This window comes from Chaetura pelagica, unplaced genomic scaffold (genome assembly GCF_000747805.2).
Source record: "Chaetura pelagica isolate M959 unplaced genomic scaffold, ChaPel_1.0 scaffold37, whole genome shotgun sequence".
NCBI classification, from domain to species: domain Eukaryota; kingdom Metazoa; phylum Chordata; class Aves; order Apodiformes; family Apodidae; genus Chaetura; species Chaetura pelagica.
This window is the reverse complement of record NW_009954567.1, coordinates 6,230,875-6,248,640: the sequence shown is the minus strand read 5'-3', so window position 1 is coordinate 6,248,640 and position 17,766 is coordinate 6,230,875. Positions and strand designations below refer to the sequence as shown.

Genomic DNA, 17,766 nt, shown 5'->3' with positions numbered 1-17,766 from the left:
GTCTGCAGTGAAGTTAATTACTCCATACTTCATCATGAGCTAGTCTATGTAAGATTTTGTCTTGTTTCTTGAAACAGGTTCTTTATACAATTTAAAAGATCTTTCTCTTTTCAGTTTTTCTCTCCTGACGTGGGGTGAGAGTTGGTGTCAGTGAGACTCCCAAAGCGCCCCTTCATAGCTCCTCCTCTTTTATAGCCCTGTTTCACTTAAGCAAGTTTGACAGTGATGAGTAAGCATGGTTGAGACATCTCACCACTGAGAAGCTTGAGTGGACCTCTGCTCCTCCACCTTTTTCTCAGGCCCTGCTGCTTAGGGACATGGTTTAGCAGTGAACTGGTTAGTTAGGTTAATGGTTGGACTTCTTCATCTTAAAGATATTTTCCATTCTAAAGAATTCTGTTACTGCATAAGAGGGGGCATACCTGGTCAAACTTGGCAAAAAAGTATTTCATGTCAGTTGGATGTGAGGCACAAAACTTTATGCGTGTCTATCTCTTATGAGTTTGTATTGTATCACCAAAGCTGTTAACATATCCACATTTTAAATTACTCTTTTTTGATTGAAACTGTGTCTTCCTAACAGTTTTAAAATAGCTAAAAAAATGCTGCAACTCAGTAAACTCCTTGCAACTCTGTAAAAATTGACCCAGCAACTCAGCTGTGTTTTTCATACAAGCCAAGATCTGTAGCCCATATCTTTCAACAGAATCCTTTTGCTTTTTTTTTCCTCAAGCTTACGTACCATGATAATCAGAAATACAAAGTCTAGATGGTTGTTTTCCCCAAGTGTTTGGAGACACGTCTGGTTGTGACATCCTCTCTAAAAATGGAAAGTTCTTCAATACTTTACTGTGTTAGCTAAGCAAGGTGTAAGGTGGTGTAACCTCGTTTAGCTTTTAGCGAAAGAAGCCAGCGGGTAATCTGGCACGAGCAGGGCAAATGGCAGTGCTTTCACAGAAAATAATCAGAGAGGTTTGGAAGATTTCTCCGGATGTCATACATTATTCTCCTGCCAGGGCAAACAAGCAGCACCACTTTCCATGGAAATGCCAGACAACTTGGAATGATGGTGAGTGAACATAATGATATTTTTTAATGGTTGGCTGCAACTTTTGTCAGAAACCTTGAGATAAAATAACACAAAATAAATGGTTCAAGGAGAGCTAGTAAGAGCCAAACTTCAACTAACTTTGGATTCACTTCTGCGTAGTCTGGAGTTGTTCAGAGGTTTAATGGCCTGCATTTTCATCTACTCTGGGCAGGTAGCCAGAGAGAAATCCACTAATGGCTATCATAAATCTTAGTGCAAAGGTGTCCCTTCTCCTCAGCTTCAAGATAAAAAGCTTCGCAGACATACTCCTTGGCATACACCCTAGCAGGATTTTTTTCTGAAAGATCTTTGGCAAAAGGTGTTTTTTGGAGTTGACCAAGGTTTCAGCAATGGGTGCAAGATGCTAACCTCTCTGAGGCTCCTTACTGCCTTGAAATAAAAATGCTTTAGTTTAGCTCTGCTTGTTAATTTAGGACTAGTTTTGAATATTCCTTTTGGCGCTGGTTTTGCCTGTCATTCCTTACCTTACATAATGTCAGAAACTAGTAGTATCTCCTCTAGGATTTTTGGAACTCTTCTTAACTTTCTAGCAATGCTTTTAATTAACAGGCTCAGAGATGCATGGCAGGACCAAACATTAACAAGAGCTTCCCATTCAGTCATAGTAGTGCCAGACTGGCATAGGCTGAATGCTGTGAAACTTGAAATTTCTCTTCTAGCTCTCTTGCTCTCACTTTTCCTAAAAGGTGATTCTGTGATTTTAGTCTCTCTACCTTAAGGTGGTCTGACAGTCTAAGAGGCTAGTTTTAAGAAATCCCTTACAAAGAACTTAATATAAACCAATTTTAAGACTCAAATTGAAAGGTAATGTGGTTATTTGGGAGAAATGAGCATCCATGGTAAAAGGATGTGAGGTGATCTGTAGATAACCTGAAGTTAGCATTTGTGAATACCTTCTCAAGTCCGTATTTGAAACAAATGCTTTACTGAAGTTGGGTCACTAAACTCAATTCATAATATATTTGGTGTTAAATTTAAGTCCATCAGAGAATGTAACTCTTGGATGTAATGGACTCTACTTGCTCTGGGTTATCTCACATGTATTTTGTAGTGTTGGTTGCTTTCTCTAATAGTTGTGTGTTTTGATACAAATCTTTCTGTCACTGATTTTGCACAGTATGATGCTTGTAGGAAGAGCATGAAAGGATATGCTCTTTTGGTGAACTTACAGGTCAGATTAAGTTATGTGAGGTACAGAGGGCAAAGGACTAGGTCTAGAAATGATTTGAAGATGTTCTGGTAAAAGGATACTCAACTTATTTTTGCTGTGCTAACGACTGAATCAAAACTTGTCCCATATATGTACACTTCATACATAAGCACTTCTAGAAGATTGTAATGCTCTTGTCTTCCATGCGTAAGGAATGTGAAGTCCTGTACCTTAGATTTCATTGTGCCGTGTGCACTCTCTATGCTCATGATAAAATCTGGCGTTTATGTTAGTATCTGTTTCAAGTACACTTTGACAAATTGTGTTCTGACCTTGTAAATTGTGTACCTCTGTGGGTAGGTGCAGAGAGCAGACAGGTTTTATCTTTATGTACTGCTTAGGAAATATTTTAATTCAAGTGAATCTGTCAGTAGAATTATAATTTAGCATTGTGGAGAGACCTTGTACTCAGCAATACATGCTTGAGTGTTTCTGTACTCTAACACGAGAAAGAATTTCTTTGAAGAACAAACAAACAAACAAACAAAAAATGGAAAGAAGAAATGGGATTAGAGTTACATTGTGTATACGATGTTTTGTACCTGAAATAACTTGTAAGTTATTTGTTTAGAATTAGAGGCAAGATGCTTCCCCCTCTCTTCTAAAAAATAGTTTTTTAAAAAAATCATTACTTTGCCTAGTACAGGTTGGAAACATTACAATTTTTGTCTATAAAAAGCACTGCATTTTGTGTGAAATGCAGAATAATAAAGAATAGACATGGGTTAACCTAAACTCTACATGGTAATGTAGTTTGTATTTGCTTCTAATTAAAATTGTTTCAGATCTTCTCAAAGAGGAAATTTGAAATGTCCTGTGATTTAACAATTGGACAAATTTGGGGATTCAAATATATTTCCTGTATGTTGTTAAAAAATACAGTGCATCTGATATCCCTTATTGTTTGGTATTCATTGTTAAAGGCATGTCTTTAAGGCTCATCCACTCCTAGTTGTATTTGACCTCTCTAGCTCAAATTTGAGGCGTGCCGGGTCCTCTGGGTGCGTGGGGGTGGGACTTGCTCTTGTCTGCGCTGAAGGCACCTTTTCCTGGAACCACCAGAAAACTCTCCTCCTCCGTCTGTGCCATCCCCCTCAGCCTGCCTAGAGGTGGCTGAGGGCAACTGTGGGGGCCCAGCCCCTTGCTCCCCACTGCTGCAGAGCTGGGCAGCAGCAGGAGGCCCAGGGGTGAGGAGCCAGCTGGACGGAGCTGCCAGGTTCTGCCACGTGTCGCGGCGCCCGGTTGGTGCTGGGACCCAGGGCAGGGCTGGCAGCGGGTTGGGGGCGTCACAGCCCTGCCTTCTATTTAAAGGCTGCCCTGAGTCAGGAGGAGGAGAGCTGCTGGGGATGACAGTTGCTTCAGGCAACTCTGGGGAGGACAGGGCTGGGGGGTGAAAATCACCGGTGAGGGCCTGAGCTGGGAAAGGCATGGAGGGATATGGTGGTGACAGGCCCTCTGAGACCCTGTTCTCTGTAGAGGATGAAGAAGAAGAAGAAGAGGAGGAGGAGGAGGAGGAGGAGGAGGAGGAGGAGGAGGAGGAGGAGGAGGAGGAGGAGGAGGAGGAGGAGGAGGAGGAGGAGGAGGGGGAGAGGGGGGAGGAGGAGGAGGAAGAAGAAGAAGAGGAGGAAGAGGCTGTGGAGCCAGAGGAGGCAGAGGAGCTCACCAACAGGTACTGCCTCCCCCAGGGACTGCAGCCTTGGTGGGAGCCGTCAGTCATCCTGAAGCATGAGCCTGGGGGAGATGGCAGGATTGGGACCCAGGGCTGGTTTTTCTCCTGCCTTTCCCCTTTTGCTTCACCAACTGACGCCGATTGAAAAGGGAGGGGGGAGGGGGGGGCTGTTAAATCAGGGTGTTATGGATGGGTATGGCTGTAATTGAGTTTCATGCAGTAAGAGCCTGCCCTGAGTTCCCTGAAAGCTTTTCTATTTAAAGATCCTCTGGCCTGCCAGCTCAAGTGGCATCTCCCTCTGCTCCTCCCTCTCTGGCTGACTCCCCATCACATATCGATATTAAATGCTTTGCAGATTTGCTTGTCAGGGAGAAAACGGTCAAAGATTGCAATGGTGCATTGAAGTTTGTTCCTTTTTAATGGCTCTTACGTCCTTCCTGCTTGTCTCTCCTTCTCAAGTCTCTTCTTCCCCAAAAAAGGAAAAACTGAATGTACGTGCTTGCTGCCGGCTGTCATGATTCACGTGGCTGCTTTTTGGGGTGCAATGAGAAACACCTGATCACTTTGCTGGGTTGGGTTTGGGGTTGTTGGGGGTTTTTTTTGTTTTTATCCTGAATAACTTTCACACAGAAGCACTTTTTTCCTTAATGTTGCGCTCCTGTCACCAGGAGACAAACCAAGCAAGGCAGAGGCCAGGCATCTGGCCCCGGTCCTGCGCAGGGTGCAGAGGCGTCAGCAACCCAATCTGTGCAGGTGGGCTCCTCTGGCCATGCCAGAGTGGTGGTTGCTAAAAGAGACCATGAGGCCTGACAGTCCCCCCAGCTCCGCGTATCAGGTTGCAAGATTTCTTCCTTGTCTTGATTAAAGCCTATCAGTTTTTGGGTGAATACTGTAGGAAGAATGAAATATACTCGTGTTGACATCTTAAGGTATTTCCAGAAACCATTTTAAAAATAAATTTTGGTCATGCTCTTTCTAAAACATCTGTGCTGTGGAGCCATCCTGGGTGTATCACAGTTCTGAGTACTTTCTAGTACTGCTGATGGTCACTGGAAGAGAAAAAGATGGCAGAAGAGAGCTGGGGAGGGTCTGTGCAGCCCAAGCCACCCCAAATACCACAGCAACTAAAGTCAAACAGGGAAACACAACCCAGAACTGTAGGAAAACCTCCTTGCAGAGGAAATAAAGTGCTGCTTTTACAAAGAAGACAACCCTGGTGTGTAATGCTGCCTTTCTCCCAACAGAGACGTTTACTCTTCAGTCTTGTACAGGCAGAGAGAGTGGTTACATGCTGATAAACATTGCTTGCATCTGGGTGCAACCCTACAAGAAAACCAGCTGAGGTCAGTGAAGCAGAGCTACTTCATTGCAGACAGCTAAATGGCAACTGCCTCGATATGTTTTAATGCAATCTGCAATTAAATGGCTAATAATAAAATTCAAATTGTAAAACATAAGTGAGATTGGCTAAGTTTTCCTTTAAAAGGAGGGAAACGTATGTAGCCTTGCAGTTCTTTGCCTCTCATAATGGGAAAGTGGCTTCTCCAAGGATGCCTGTTAGCAGCTCCCACATCTGGGTCTTGCTTTTGTCTGGCAGCCCCTGCAGCGAAAACTTGGGCATTCCATCTTACCAGTTAATTAAACCATGGCAACCATTCCCTTTCAATCTTGATTAAGAATTGCAGAGTTCATCTCTATTCTTAACCACCTTATTTCTAAGAGGGGTCAGATTCTACTCAGGAGGTTTTTAACAGCTGTGCACAATGGTAACCGAGTATACTTAAATTCATTTTATTAGTTTCAGTTGGCTAAAGGAGATGATAATTTGGGGTTTGACACAGATATGTTAATTGCACCAAGGACTCAACAATAGGCTAATAAAAGCAGATAGGGTAAGGCAACACACCTTTGTCAGCATAAATAACCCACTGATCTTTTCTTGCCTGTGGGCATTTTACTATCTGAAATAGACAGATCAAGGCAGATGTCTTTTGTTTCTAGCTCCATGTAGAGTTAATCATCAAAAGGGGGAAGATATTTTGGAAGGTAAACATGAGTGTGAAGTTAGTAAGTTTTAATTTTTTATTGATTCCTGCAAGATTAAAGTCTAACTATAGGAATATAGTTGACTGGTTAACTGGTTTATGTACCCACTGGAATATCCAAGTCTCTACATGGTGAGGGAGCTGCTGTGACACTATTCTGTCTCTCAGACCTTTCCCAGCTGATTTTTTTTTTTATTATTATTATTTTTATTTTTTTTTCTGGCCCCTGTCAGCAGCTGCAGTCAGGAAATACACTTCACTCCATGTTTTGTTTCTCTTCAGACTTAGTACTAACTAGCTAGTTGATAATGGTCCAGATTGCAGTTTGGATCTAAGATAACACTCAGACTTTGAGAAGCCCTCATTAAGTTTCAACAAAGTGATTAAATCACCTGGTAAAAAAACTCTCCCATCCAGACTGAAGTACTTGTTTGATATCTGCTGCTCCCTCCATGGCCTGTGTAGTGGAAAACCCAGAATGCAGAAGCAAGACAGATGTCTGGGGCATAGATATGCTTTGGTTTCTCAAGCAGCATATGAAGCTGCGACCAGCAACACCACCAGCCATGCCATGGCCTGATGTCTGGAAAAGAGACCACCACTGCACTGGGTTGTGTCACTTCCCAGGCATTTGCAATCTTCAAAGATAGAATAAAAATGTCTGAGACCAGCCCAGCTCCTTTATCCTAGCTACTCTTCATAAAAATCAGCTTTGTAGCAGTGCAACCAACAGTCTTTCTGCTTTTAATTATTCATTTGAATTTGGACAGATGAATGAGTCACTGAGTTGCCAGAAGGGACATCATTAACACTAAAGGAAGTTTACAGTAGGTTACCAAGTAAGAGGCTGGGTTTTTAAAAGTTACTTTATGTAGCTCCTAATTGTCTTAGCCTGAAGAAGGAAATGGATGAGCTGTAGCCCTAGAAAATATAGAGCAATAGGCAGAGACTTCACTGAGCATACTGATTTGCAGCATGGTAAAGGCAGAAATGACAGTAAAGTACAGAACAAAAACACAATACAGAAAAATAAAGTATTTTGTTCAACTGGGAAGGCAAGCTTACCAGTAACCATTTCCACCTTCCCTGCACTGTGCCTGCAGGGCTCAAGTAGGAGCCTTCAGGAGGTGAGAAGTCTGGTCAGTGCAGGCCATCACCATAGCTTGACATCTTGGTCATTTTATCTGGGTTGTTTTGAGCTTGTGAAAGGTTATGCAGCAGCGTGTAGGTTTTTATGATACTAGGAGTGGGAAGGTCTGATGCAAAGTGGATGAAGGGAGGCCCTGGAGGATTTTAGAAAGCTGATGGGCTAGCTACACTTTGCGATGGTGGTGGGTATAGCACAGATGGACAGACCTCACTCAGCGTGGCTGAACACGATTGCTCTGGCAGCTAGGGAGGTGAAAGCTCTTTCCTGGTATGATACATAAGGGAATGTGTGTCCAGCCTGCTGGACTGGACTAGAAAACTGAAAACCCAGCAGGCACAGCACAGAAGTCATAATGAGAAGCAGAGGAATTGTGAGAAGCAGGAAGAGGCAGTAAGAGAAATCTGGTCTTGAGCTATTATGACAGAAAGCACAAGACCAATTGTTAGTGTCTTCAGGAATTATAAAAGGTTTCAACCAATGTCCTGGCATTGAAATAATAAACTGACAGCATGGGTGCTGACAGGACTGATGTGAATTGTCTATCTGGAAAAAAGGCAGCACTGGCTTTCGTCCTTGGATGTCAGTGGCTCCACATCTGCATTATGGAGCTCAACATTGCAAATACCTTTTTGTAATGGCAGACACTTCCTCTGACTAGAGATGTGTCTTTCAGACACTAATGTGCAGCATGCAAATTATGTACAAAACTAGGGCAGCATGTGGGAGTATATTGGGAGAAAATGCCTCAATAACTTGTCTTTCATTCTGGTCTTGAAAATATGAATAACCACCCCAATGCACTCTAGAGGAATGTGGACTGTGACCCCGATTTTGGAAAAGAGACAACTATGTGAATAACTCAAGATTTTTGCATAGACAGAGTTAACATGTCTCATATTTGTTTACTAATACCAACTGAAATGAGTGTGCTGTTCTGTTCTGCATCGGGTTTCATTTAGTACCATGAGGTAGTGCAGAAAATAGGTTAAAAAATATGAGGGTTATTTAGAACTTGAAAAATCTATTAAAAGATTAGGCATCTATTACCGTGGACTTGTATAAGATCTAAAAGTTTCCTTAGTACTATTACTATTGTATTATTTTATTTTGTTTTATTCTATTTTGCTATGGCCAAGTCACCCTAATGCAAAACTATTAAAATGGCAAAGAAAGAGCTAGCAGCAAAGGTGGTATATATTTATTTGCTTTGCCTTTTCCTTGAAACTGAAAATCTTATCCTATGGAGCTAGCCTTGCTCGGAAGTACTACACCAAGGTACATAATGGCTGCATGTACTGAGATTTTGCATTTGAGGGCAAGTTTGTGTTTGTTTTGGTTTTTTTGTTGTTTGTTTGTTTTGCTAGGAAGTGATTATTTAGTCTTGCACTCTTAGACTTGCTTTGAATTGTGGGCTTTGGCCCAAGCTGTCCTGCTAGTCCCAGTCTTCAGGCCAGCCTAGTCATCATAAGTGGCTTAAGTGCCATCACTGATCTTTGATACTGTGTTGTCCCACCACCTCTTGGTCAGTCTGTTGTCCCACAGGATGGCTTCTGTCTTCAGTTAGCACCAAGGACACCAGAGATGAGATAGTCTGTGCATCGTTTTGCATGGTCTTCAGCATGGGCCAGCCCAGGGCAGCCCTTCCTGAGCTATGCTCTGCAGAGCAAATTCATGGAGAGGTAAGGCCAGCACTGCTAGTGGCAGGATTGCCTTTCTGTTTCTTATAGGTACTGAGCCAAGTTGCTGGGGACCCTTCACAGAAACCTTATAGTTCAAAGAGTTTGCTTTACAGAGTGATTATGGCTTTCCTCAGGATTTCTTCTTCTCCTTCAAAGACCTCTGCTAAGAGTTCAGCAGCCTTGGGACCAGTGCCATCTACTCCTCAGGGGTGTACTCCACCACCTCTGTAGCTTGAAGGCATCTCTGGCATCCACACAGCTGTGGGCCTCGACCTCTGGCAGTTGGTCAGACAGGTTCTGCTTCTCCATACCCATTGTCAGGAGCCAGATTTTTTCACTCTTCCTGAAGAAATGCTTTATCCTAATCACTTGGAAATCACTCTGTTCAGTGGAATCTGGACCTTGTCTAGCCATAGGTTTTCTGACAGAGACTTCAACACTTCTAGTTTACTGAAGCTTCTGCCTTTGCCAGTAGATACTCTGCCTTTCTTTCCATCAGCTACTAACACAATTTCCCTAAATGAGCTGGTCTACTCAATAAATATTTGGGTTGAGAGTTATGATTACTTTTTCTATTTTTTTTTTTAATTGTTATTGTAACCCTAAAAATACTGTTTTTTAAAAAAACAGTATTATGTCTTTTAATTGATTATGCTGTTCTTCACACTCTTACTTCTAAGACTTCTTTTTTCCTAAAGCTTCCTAGAGAACATTTCTTCAGCCTTTTCCTTTTTTTTAGCATATCATAGCATGTGGATTGCACATCTTAAGGTTTAAAGTTAGCTTTATAAATTATTGTTATTTCATTTGGGGTCAGCACAGTATATTTTTGTTGTTGAATGTATTCTTCATTGGATTAACCTGAAAACGTACAAATCCATGGGCCCTGATCAGGTGCATCCACCTGTGCTGAGAGAGCTGGCTGATGTTGCTGTGCCCTTCCCATCATTTCTGAGAAATTGTGGAGAGTGAGAGAGGAGCCTGAGGACTGGAAGAAAGTCTGTGTCACTCCGGTCTTCAGAAAGGGCAAGAAGGAAGACTCTGGCAACCACAGGATTGGTTGCCCATCCCTGGAAAGGTGATGGAGCAGCTCGTTCTGAAGGCAAACTCTAACCACATGGAAGAGAATAAGGTTATTAGGAGTAGCCAACATGGATTTACTAAGGGGAAATCTTGCTTGACTTACTTGATACCCTTCTACAAAGGCATGACCATATGGGTAGATGAAGGGAGAGCAGTGCATGTCATATACCTTGACTTCAGTAAGGTTTTCGATGCTGCCTCCTGTAATATCATCATAGGAAAACTCAAGAAATGTGGGATAGATGACTGGACTGTGAGGTGGATTGAAAACAGGCTCAACAACAGAGTTTGGAGGATTGTGTTCAGTGGTAGAAAGTCAAGTTGGAGGCCTGTGGCCAGTGGTGTTCCCCAGGGATCATTACTGGGCCCAGTTTTGTTCAATATTTTCATCAGTGACCTAGATGAAGGGACAGAGTGTATCCTCAGCAAGTTCATGGATGATACCAAACTGGGAGGAGTGGCTGACACACCAGAGGGTTGTGCTGCCATCCAGTATGACCTGGACAGGCTGGAGGGCTGGGCAAAGATGAACCTCATGAAGTTCAAAAAGGACAAGTGTAGAGTCCTGCATCTGGGGAGGAATAACACCCGGGACCATTACAGATTAGGGATCATCCTTCTGGAAAGCAGGTCCATAGAGAAAGACCTTAGAATCCTAGTGGACACTAAGTTATCCATGGAACAGTAATGTGCTCTTGTGGCCAAGAAGGCCAATAGTATGCTGGAGTGCCTTAAGAAAAGTGTGTCCAGAAGGTCTAGGGAGGTTCTCCTCCCCCTCTGCTCTGTCATGTTGAGACTTCACCTGGAATACTGCAACCAGTTTTGGGTTCCCCAGTTCAAGAGAGAGACGGATCTACTGGCGAGAGTCCAATGAAGAGCTACGACGCTGACTTGAAAATCTCTCCTATGAAGAAAGGCTGAGAGAACTGGGGCTGTTTAGTCTTGATGAGAGAAGGCTGAGGGGTTATCTTATTAATGACTATAAATATCTGAGGGATGGATGTCAAGAGGAAGGGTCCAGTTTCTTCTCAGTGGTGCCCAGTAACAGGACAAGGAACAATGGATATAAGCCTGAAAATAGGAAATTCCACCTCAGGATGTGAAGAAACTTCTTTACTGTGAGGGTGATTAAACCCTGGAACAGGCTGCCCAGAGAGGTTGTGGAGTCTCCTTCTCTGGAAATCTTCAAAGCCTGCCTGGATGTGTTTCTGTGTGACCTGCCTTCAATTCTGTGATGGCCCTGCTCTGGCAGGGGGGTTGGATTGATGAATTCCAGAGGTGCCTTCCAACCCATAACATTCTGTGATTCTGTGATTACTTTCTTAAATATGTAGAGTGCATAGAGGATGAAACATGAGAAGATGGTAACAAACTAGCAGATAGATTCTTGACTCCTTTGAGCATTGTGTAATAATTTACACTCAATCAAAACAAGTGTGGCTGCTATTAAAACACTGACAATATCTTAAAAGTCTTTAAGCAAGGTTTAAATTATACTGTGAGGTAAAAAGGCACTAGAGTATAGCCTTAGAATCAGTTCAGTCTCACACTGGCAAAACAAGGTTGGATCAGGTAATGTTTTTCCTGCTTTGTCAGGAGCATGTAAGTACCTCCCCTTCATTGAACAAACCTTGCAACACACAGCTTTACAAACATTTATCTAAAATACATTTGGCAGGTGAAATATGACTTTGCTTGTGCTTGTGTTTCAAAATAAATGCACATGTGATGTTTTTACAGCTTTGAAAAATATTTTTGCTTTAATGCAAAAATTTAGATGTGAAATAATTTAATTTGTTGTGTGACTTTTATCTCTTGTTTGTTTGTTTGTTTTTTAGCTTAAAAGATCTTATCCAAAGTGAAGATGTGAAACCTAAGCTGCAGTGCATCGTGTCTAACCCTTCCTTTTCTATGGTAACAGTTCAAAGTGAAGATAGTGGGATAACCTGGGAAACTAGCTCAAGCAGATCTTCTACTCCCTGGGCCTCAGAAACTAGTACAACTTCTGATCTTTACAGTATGGAAAGTTCACCAGTAGGTTCTCCTCCAGGAAAAGTTATCTTTATTATGGATGAAGGTAAGATTGTTCGTAAAAGGCAGCATAAATCTTCAAATAGGGTGTCAATGGTTACAAACCTGAAGGGAGGCCAGGGCACTAAGAAACGAGACTCTTCTGGAATGCAGAGGCAAGAACCAAGAACTGTTCTAGGAGAGGTGCAGGGCTCCATGTTGAATGTTGAACAGGTGGAAGTACAAGACACAGATGAAGAAATGCTGGATGACAAAGAAGATGTAGAGAGCATTGCAGAAGAGCCAGTAAAACGTGCTCCCATAAGATCAATATTTAGAGAAAGCAGACTGAGAAAAGTAGGGCCGATCCTTGGAGGACCAGTACAAGCTAGAATCCAACTGTTCAACTCAATTTTTGGAGTGACTGAGCCAGCCCCTGAAACACCACAGAAAATGAGAAACCGGAGAAGCAGCTCAGTATCAGGAGATCCTGAACGGCTCCTTGAAACATCAGTAAAAGAAAGGTTGCAGAAATTTAATTCACTTTCTGAAGCAACACATTCAAAACATTTCCAGAGAGCAAAAAGTAGAAACCTTGAAACACCATCTGAGAGAAGAAGGAAGCAAAGGGAGCAATCCACAGCACATGCAAACCAAAGCTATTCTACACCAACAACGCCTCTTGAAAAACAGTTTCCTGATAAAGATGATATTTCATCTGAAAATATTAAACCCATTAAAATGAAAGATAAACCAAGCAAGTTCTCAAGCTTTGGTGAAGAAACAGCTCTTCAACATGAAGAAAGAAAAGACAGACAATCTCTTTTGGAGATTCCAGATCAGGTATCAGGACAGTCATCGAAGTCCTTCCCTCCTGAAGAAGCCAAGAAGCAGCAAAGCTATTCACCTGTGTCCAAAACATCAATAACAGAGCAATCAGCCTCCATTTCACCGCAGTCTGGTGCTAGATCACAGACTGGAAACAAGAAACCAGATGAATTCCTGCAGACAGCATCAGATCTTCTGGATGAACAGTCAGAAAAGGAAATTCAGTCCGATTCTTCACCACAGTCTGCTTCAGCAGATTTTGTTAAGGAATTAAGTAGGCAAAGTACCAAACCTGTTTTTCCTACAGCATCCATGTCAGAACATCCTGAGAGGGAAGCGCAGAAGTCAGCAGCTGAGTCTCATTTTCCTAGTCCTCCATCATCTAAATCCAAATCCACTCTATCTGAAACAACACAGGAGGATATTACTCCTCAGTCATCAGAAACTGCACAGTCTGAGTCTGAACACATGCTATTACCAGATTCTGTGGATGAAGCAGAGAAGCAAGAAGTAGAGTCTCATTCATCAACAGCTGCATGGTCTGAAACTGAGCATTCAGATCTATTGCATTCTGCTAAAAAAATGGAGAGTCCAAACACCCGACCACCAGAAACCCAAAATGTTCATTTAAAGGAGCGAACAGAATCTGAGGAGCAAGAAATTAAGCTAAATTTACCTATTCCTGAGAAGATGGACTCTAAGTATTTTGGCATTTCATATCCTGTTCACGCAAAAGCACAAGAAACTCAGGAAACTTCAGCTGTAAGTAAAGGGGAAGATATGAATCACCCTGATTTTTCCATTTCAAAAACCAAACAAGAAGAGAGTGCACAAATGGAGATTAAGCATCCAGATTTCTCATATTCCAGCACAGAAAATGGGGGATCAGAGGGAACACAGATGGAGGTAGAGCATCTGGATTTCCCTTTTTCTGAGGAAGTAACAGAGGAAGTAGAAAGTGCACAGCTGGAGGTGAAGCATCCAGACTCTTCTTTTTCCAGGGAAGAAATGGAGGAATATGAAAGTACAGAATTAGAGACAGAACATCCAGATTTCTCATATTCCAGGGAAGAAACAGAAGGATCAGAGAGTGCAAAACTGGAGACAGAATATCCCGAATTCCTTTTTTCCAAGGAAGAAACAGAACAACCAGAGAGTGCACAGCTGAAGACAGAACATTCAGATTTCTCATATTCCAAGGAAGAAACAGAGGAGTCAGAAAGCACCCAGCTAGAAACAGAACACCCAGATTTCTCATGCTCCAGAGAAGAAACAGTGGAATCACAGAGCACACAGCTGGAGATGGAACATCCTGACATTTCCTTTTCCAGGGAAGAAACAGAAGAATTGGAGAGTGCCCAAGTGGAAACAGAACACCCAGACTTCTTGTACTCCAGAGAAGAAGCAGTGGAATCAGAGAGTGCACAGATGGAGATGGAGCATCCAGACTTTTCCTTCTCCAGGGAAGAAACAGAGGAATTGGAGAGCGCTGAAGTGGAGACAGAACATCCGGACTTCTCATACACCAGAGAAGAAACAGTGGAATCAGAGAGTGCAGAGCCAGAGATGGAGCAACCGGACTTTTCCGAGGAAGAAATAAAGGAATTGGGGAGTGCCCAACTGGAGGCAGAACACTCAGTTTTCTCATACTCCAGAGAAGAAACAGTGGAATCGGAGCTTGCACAGCTGGAGATGGAGCATCCAGACTTTTCTCTTTCCAGGGAAGAAACAGAGGAATCCGAAAGTGCACAGCTGAAAATGGAACACCAGGAGTTTTTATTTTCCAGGTTAGAAACAGAAAAACAAAACCTTGTTGCTTTTGAACCAGAACAGCCAGAGTCTTATCCCCTTGAAGAAGCAGAGCAAGAAGAAACAGCACAGCTTGGGGTGGTACCTTCAGATATCTCACGTTTGATGGAAGAAGCAGAGAAAGAAAACAGTACAAAACTCCATTTGGTACATCCAGGTATATCTGATTCCAAGAGAAGAGCTGAGACACAACAAACTGAGTATCTCGAAACAGCACATTCAGATTTACCATGTCACACAAACAAAACAGAGAAGCAGGAACTGGCACAAGTAGATGTGGACAATTCTTTTACGTCACATTTTGGTGACAAAGGAGAACAGCCAAAGCCTGTACAGCAGGATTCACAGCCCGGAAGTAAGATGCATTTCCATGACAAGGGAGTTCAAGGAGAAAATACTCAACTGCAGGCAGAGCATCCATCTTTGACATATTCTACTGGAAAAGAACAGGTACATAAAACCTCACAGCTGAGGACAGAACAGCCAGAAATTACATACTACCCTGATGAAACAAAACAAGAGGAAATACTGCAGCCAAAGTTGGAACAAGCAGATTTGCTATATGCCCATGGAGAAACAGCACAAGAAGCTCTACAAAGAGACTCGGGAGGTGCAGAGCCATCATGTTTCATTAGTGAAGTAAAGCAACATGACGATGTACAACTAGCTTCGGAAAAGAGGGATTTCTCATTTACCACTGGACAAGTAATGCAAGAAGGAGGGGAGGCAGAGTCTTTTGGCTCCTCACATTTGACTGACAGAGCAAAGACCTGGGAAATGGCACAATCGGAGCAGTTGCTTCCCTCCCATTCCAGTGCTGTTAGTCAGGAACAAGAAACCACACCACTGAATGTGGCCCAGCCAGATGTATCCGTTGATAGAATGGAACAACTAGATATAGTGCAGAAAGGGCTAGAACTGCAGGAAACAGCCCAACAAAAAGTTATACAAGTGGAAACAGAGTATTCAGACTTGTCAGAAACCTGGTGTAAAGATGAACCAAAGGTCATAGACCAAATTAATTTGCCACACCAAGACACAGCTCAGCCAGAGGTAGTGCATCCATCTTTGCCATATTCTCTCAGGGAAGAATTGCAAGAAGAAATGCAAACAGAGCCAGCATATCCCAAACAGACATTCTCTGTAACTACAGAGATGCAGGAAGAAATGACACAATACAAATCAGAGCGACCATTTATTTCAGGTTCTACTGGCAAAACAGAGCAACAAGAAATAGTATATCCAGATCTGGAGCAAACATTTTTGCCATCTTCCAGTGGAAAAGAAGCTCTACTGGAAATGGAAGCGAGTTCAGAATATTCAGATTTGTCACATTCCTTTGATGAAGCTGAACAGCAAGAAAATTTGAGACATCCGACCTTGCCATTCCGTTTCAAGCAACAGGAAACCACACCACTGGTGATGGAACATCCAGATTTTTCATGTGGCAGAGGTGAAGTAAAACCAGGCAACATTGTAGAGCAGGAATCAGGACATCCAGATCTCTCATACTCTATGGGAGAAACACAAGAACAATCAGGACATTTGGATTCACCTCAAACCCTGGGTGAAGCAGCAGAAGCTGAAAGTATGGAAGTGGAGTCTCAATACTCAAGTTTGACATATTCTGATAACCAAAAAAACCAGCAAGAAACTTCACACTTGGATTCAAAATATCCAGATTCATTATTTGCCATTGGTAAATCCAAACAACAAGCAACTCAAGAGTCTGATTATGAAGAACTGCCTAAAATGGGCAGGAAAAGAGCTTCTCCAGCAACTGTGCAAATAGAGTCAGAACATCCAGATTTGACATATTCCCTTGGCAAAGCAAATGAGATGGAAATGGCACCATGGGAAACAAAGCATCCTCATTTGTCACGTTGTCAAGATGAGACAAACCAACGAGAAGTAGTAGTGTTGGATCAGAAACACAGAAAAATTTCTGTTGGCGGAGAAAAACAGCAGCAAGCCACAAAAAAGCAGTTAGAACAAGAAAAGTTATCACATCTTCCTGGTAAAACAGAGCAATTAAAATATGTCCAGGAGGATCTGAAACAACCAGATATATCATTTTCCATTGACAGGCAGGATGACGAAATGGCCTCAGCAGAGGCAGGAAATGCTGATGTGATACATCCTCTGGACAACACAGAAGTAGAGTGGAGAGTACAAAGAGAATCAGAGCAAAAAGGTTTAACTTGCCCCTTTGGAAAAGCAGAACAGCCTGAAGTGGAAATTCCACATTTGGCTCATTCTATGGGCATGGCAGAACCAGGGCAGGGACATCCTGATTTGCCTTACCCCACTTTCAAAGCAGGAGGACTACAGACTGCCCAGCTGAAACCCCAACATCCTAGTCCAGCATGGTCCCTCAAAAAAGTGCAAGAAACAACTCATATGGGGTTGGAACAGCTGGATGTGTTGTCTGTTCATGACAAAACAGAGCAAATCCCACCTGCCCAGCTGGATCTGGGACACACAGACTTGGCATCCCCCACTGACGATCTGGGGCAGCAAGGGATGGAGCACACCTCCTTGGGACACCCTGATGAGGGACAGCCTGTCAGCACAGCAGAGCATCCACAAGCTACAAAAGAGAAAATAACATCTCCAGATGCATCATCTCATAGCAGAAAAGTGGAGCAAAGAGAAATGGCAAAACCAGAGCCAAAGCATCCTGATTTATCTTATTCCATTGATAAAATACAAACACTAAAAACTGCACAACCAGGGTTAGGAAAACCAGATCTATCAGCTTGGCCTGGCAAAACAGAGCAAGCACAAACTGCTCAGGAGTTTGCTCAGGAGGAGCAGCCAATGCTCCTGTATTCCTTCAGAAAAGCTGCACAAGGAGAGAAAGCACAGCCACAATTAGAACATTCACACTTGTCTTATTGTGTTAGTGAGGCTGAACAGGAAGCTGCACCTGTGAAATCAAACCATTCAGACTTGTCTGCTGGCAGTTCAGAACACCATGAAATCTTACAACCAGAGGGAGAACTAATGAATTTGTCATGTTCAACTGGTGAAACACAGCAACCTCAAATGGCTGGAGTGGATTTGGAGTATCCAGATTTATCATATTCCACTGCCACAGCACAGCGACAAGAAAAGATTCAACCACTGCAGGAACAGCCAGGTGATTTTTCATCAGCTCTTAGCAAAGAAG

General features: G+C 42.7%; 1 protein-coding gene across 1 annotated transcript in view; it reads left to right on the top strand.

The window, feature by feature from the left end:
* The first annotated feature begins 3,748 nt into the window (after positions 1-3,748).
* Positions 3,749-17,766, top strand: part of CMYA5 (cardiomyopathy associated 5) — a 45,772-nt gene continuing 31,754 nt past the window's right edge. The window contains 3 exon segments of the mRNA XM_010005421.1: positions 3,749-3,813; positions 3,916-3,990; positions 11,786-17,765. Of these exon segments, the coding sequence (XP_010003723.1) occupies positions 3,749-3,813; positions 3,916-3,990; positions 11,786-17,765 (6,120 nt within the window).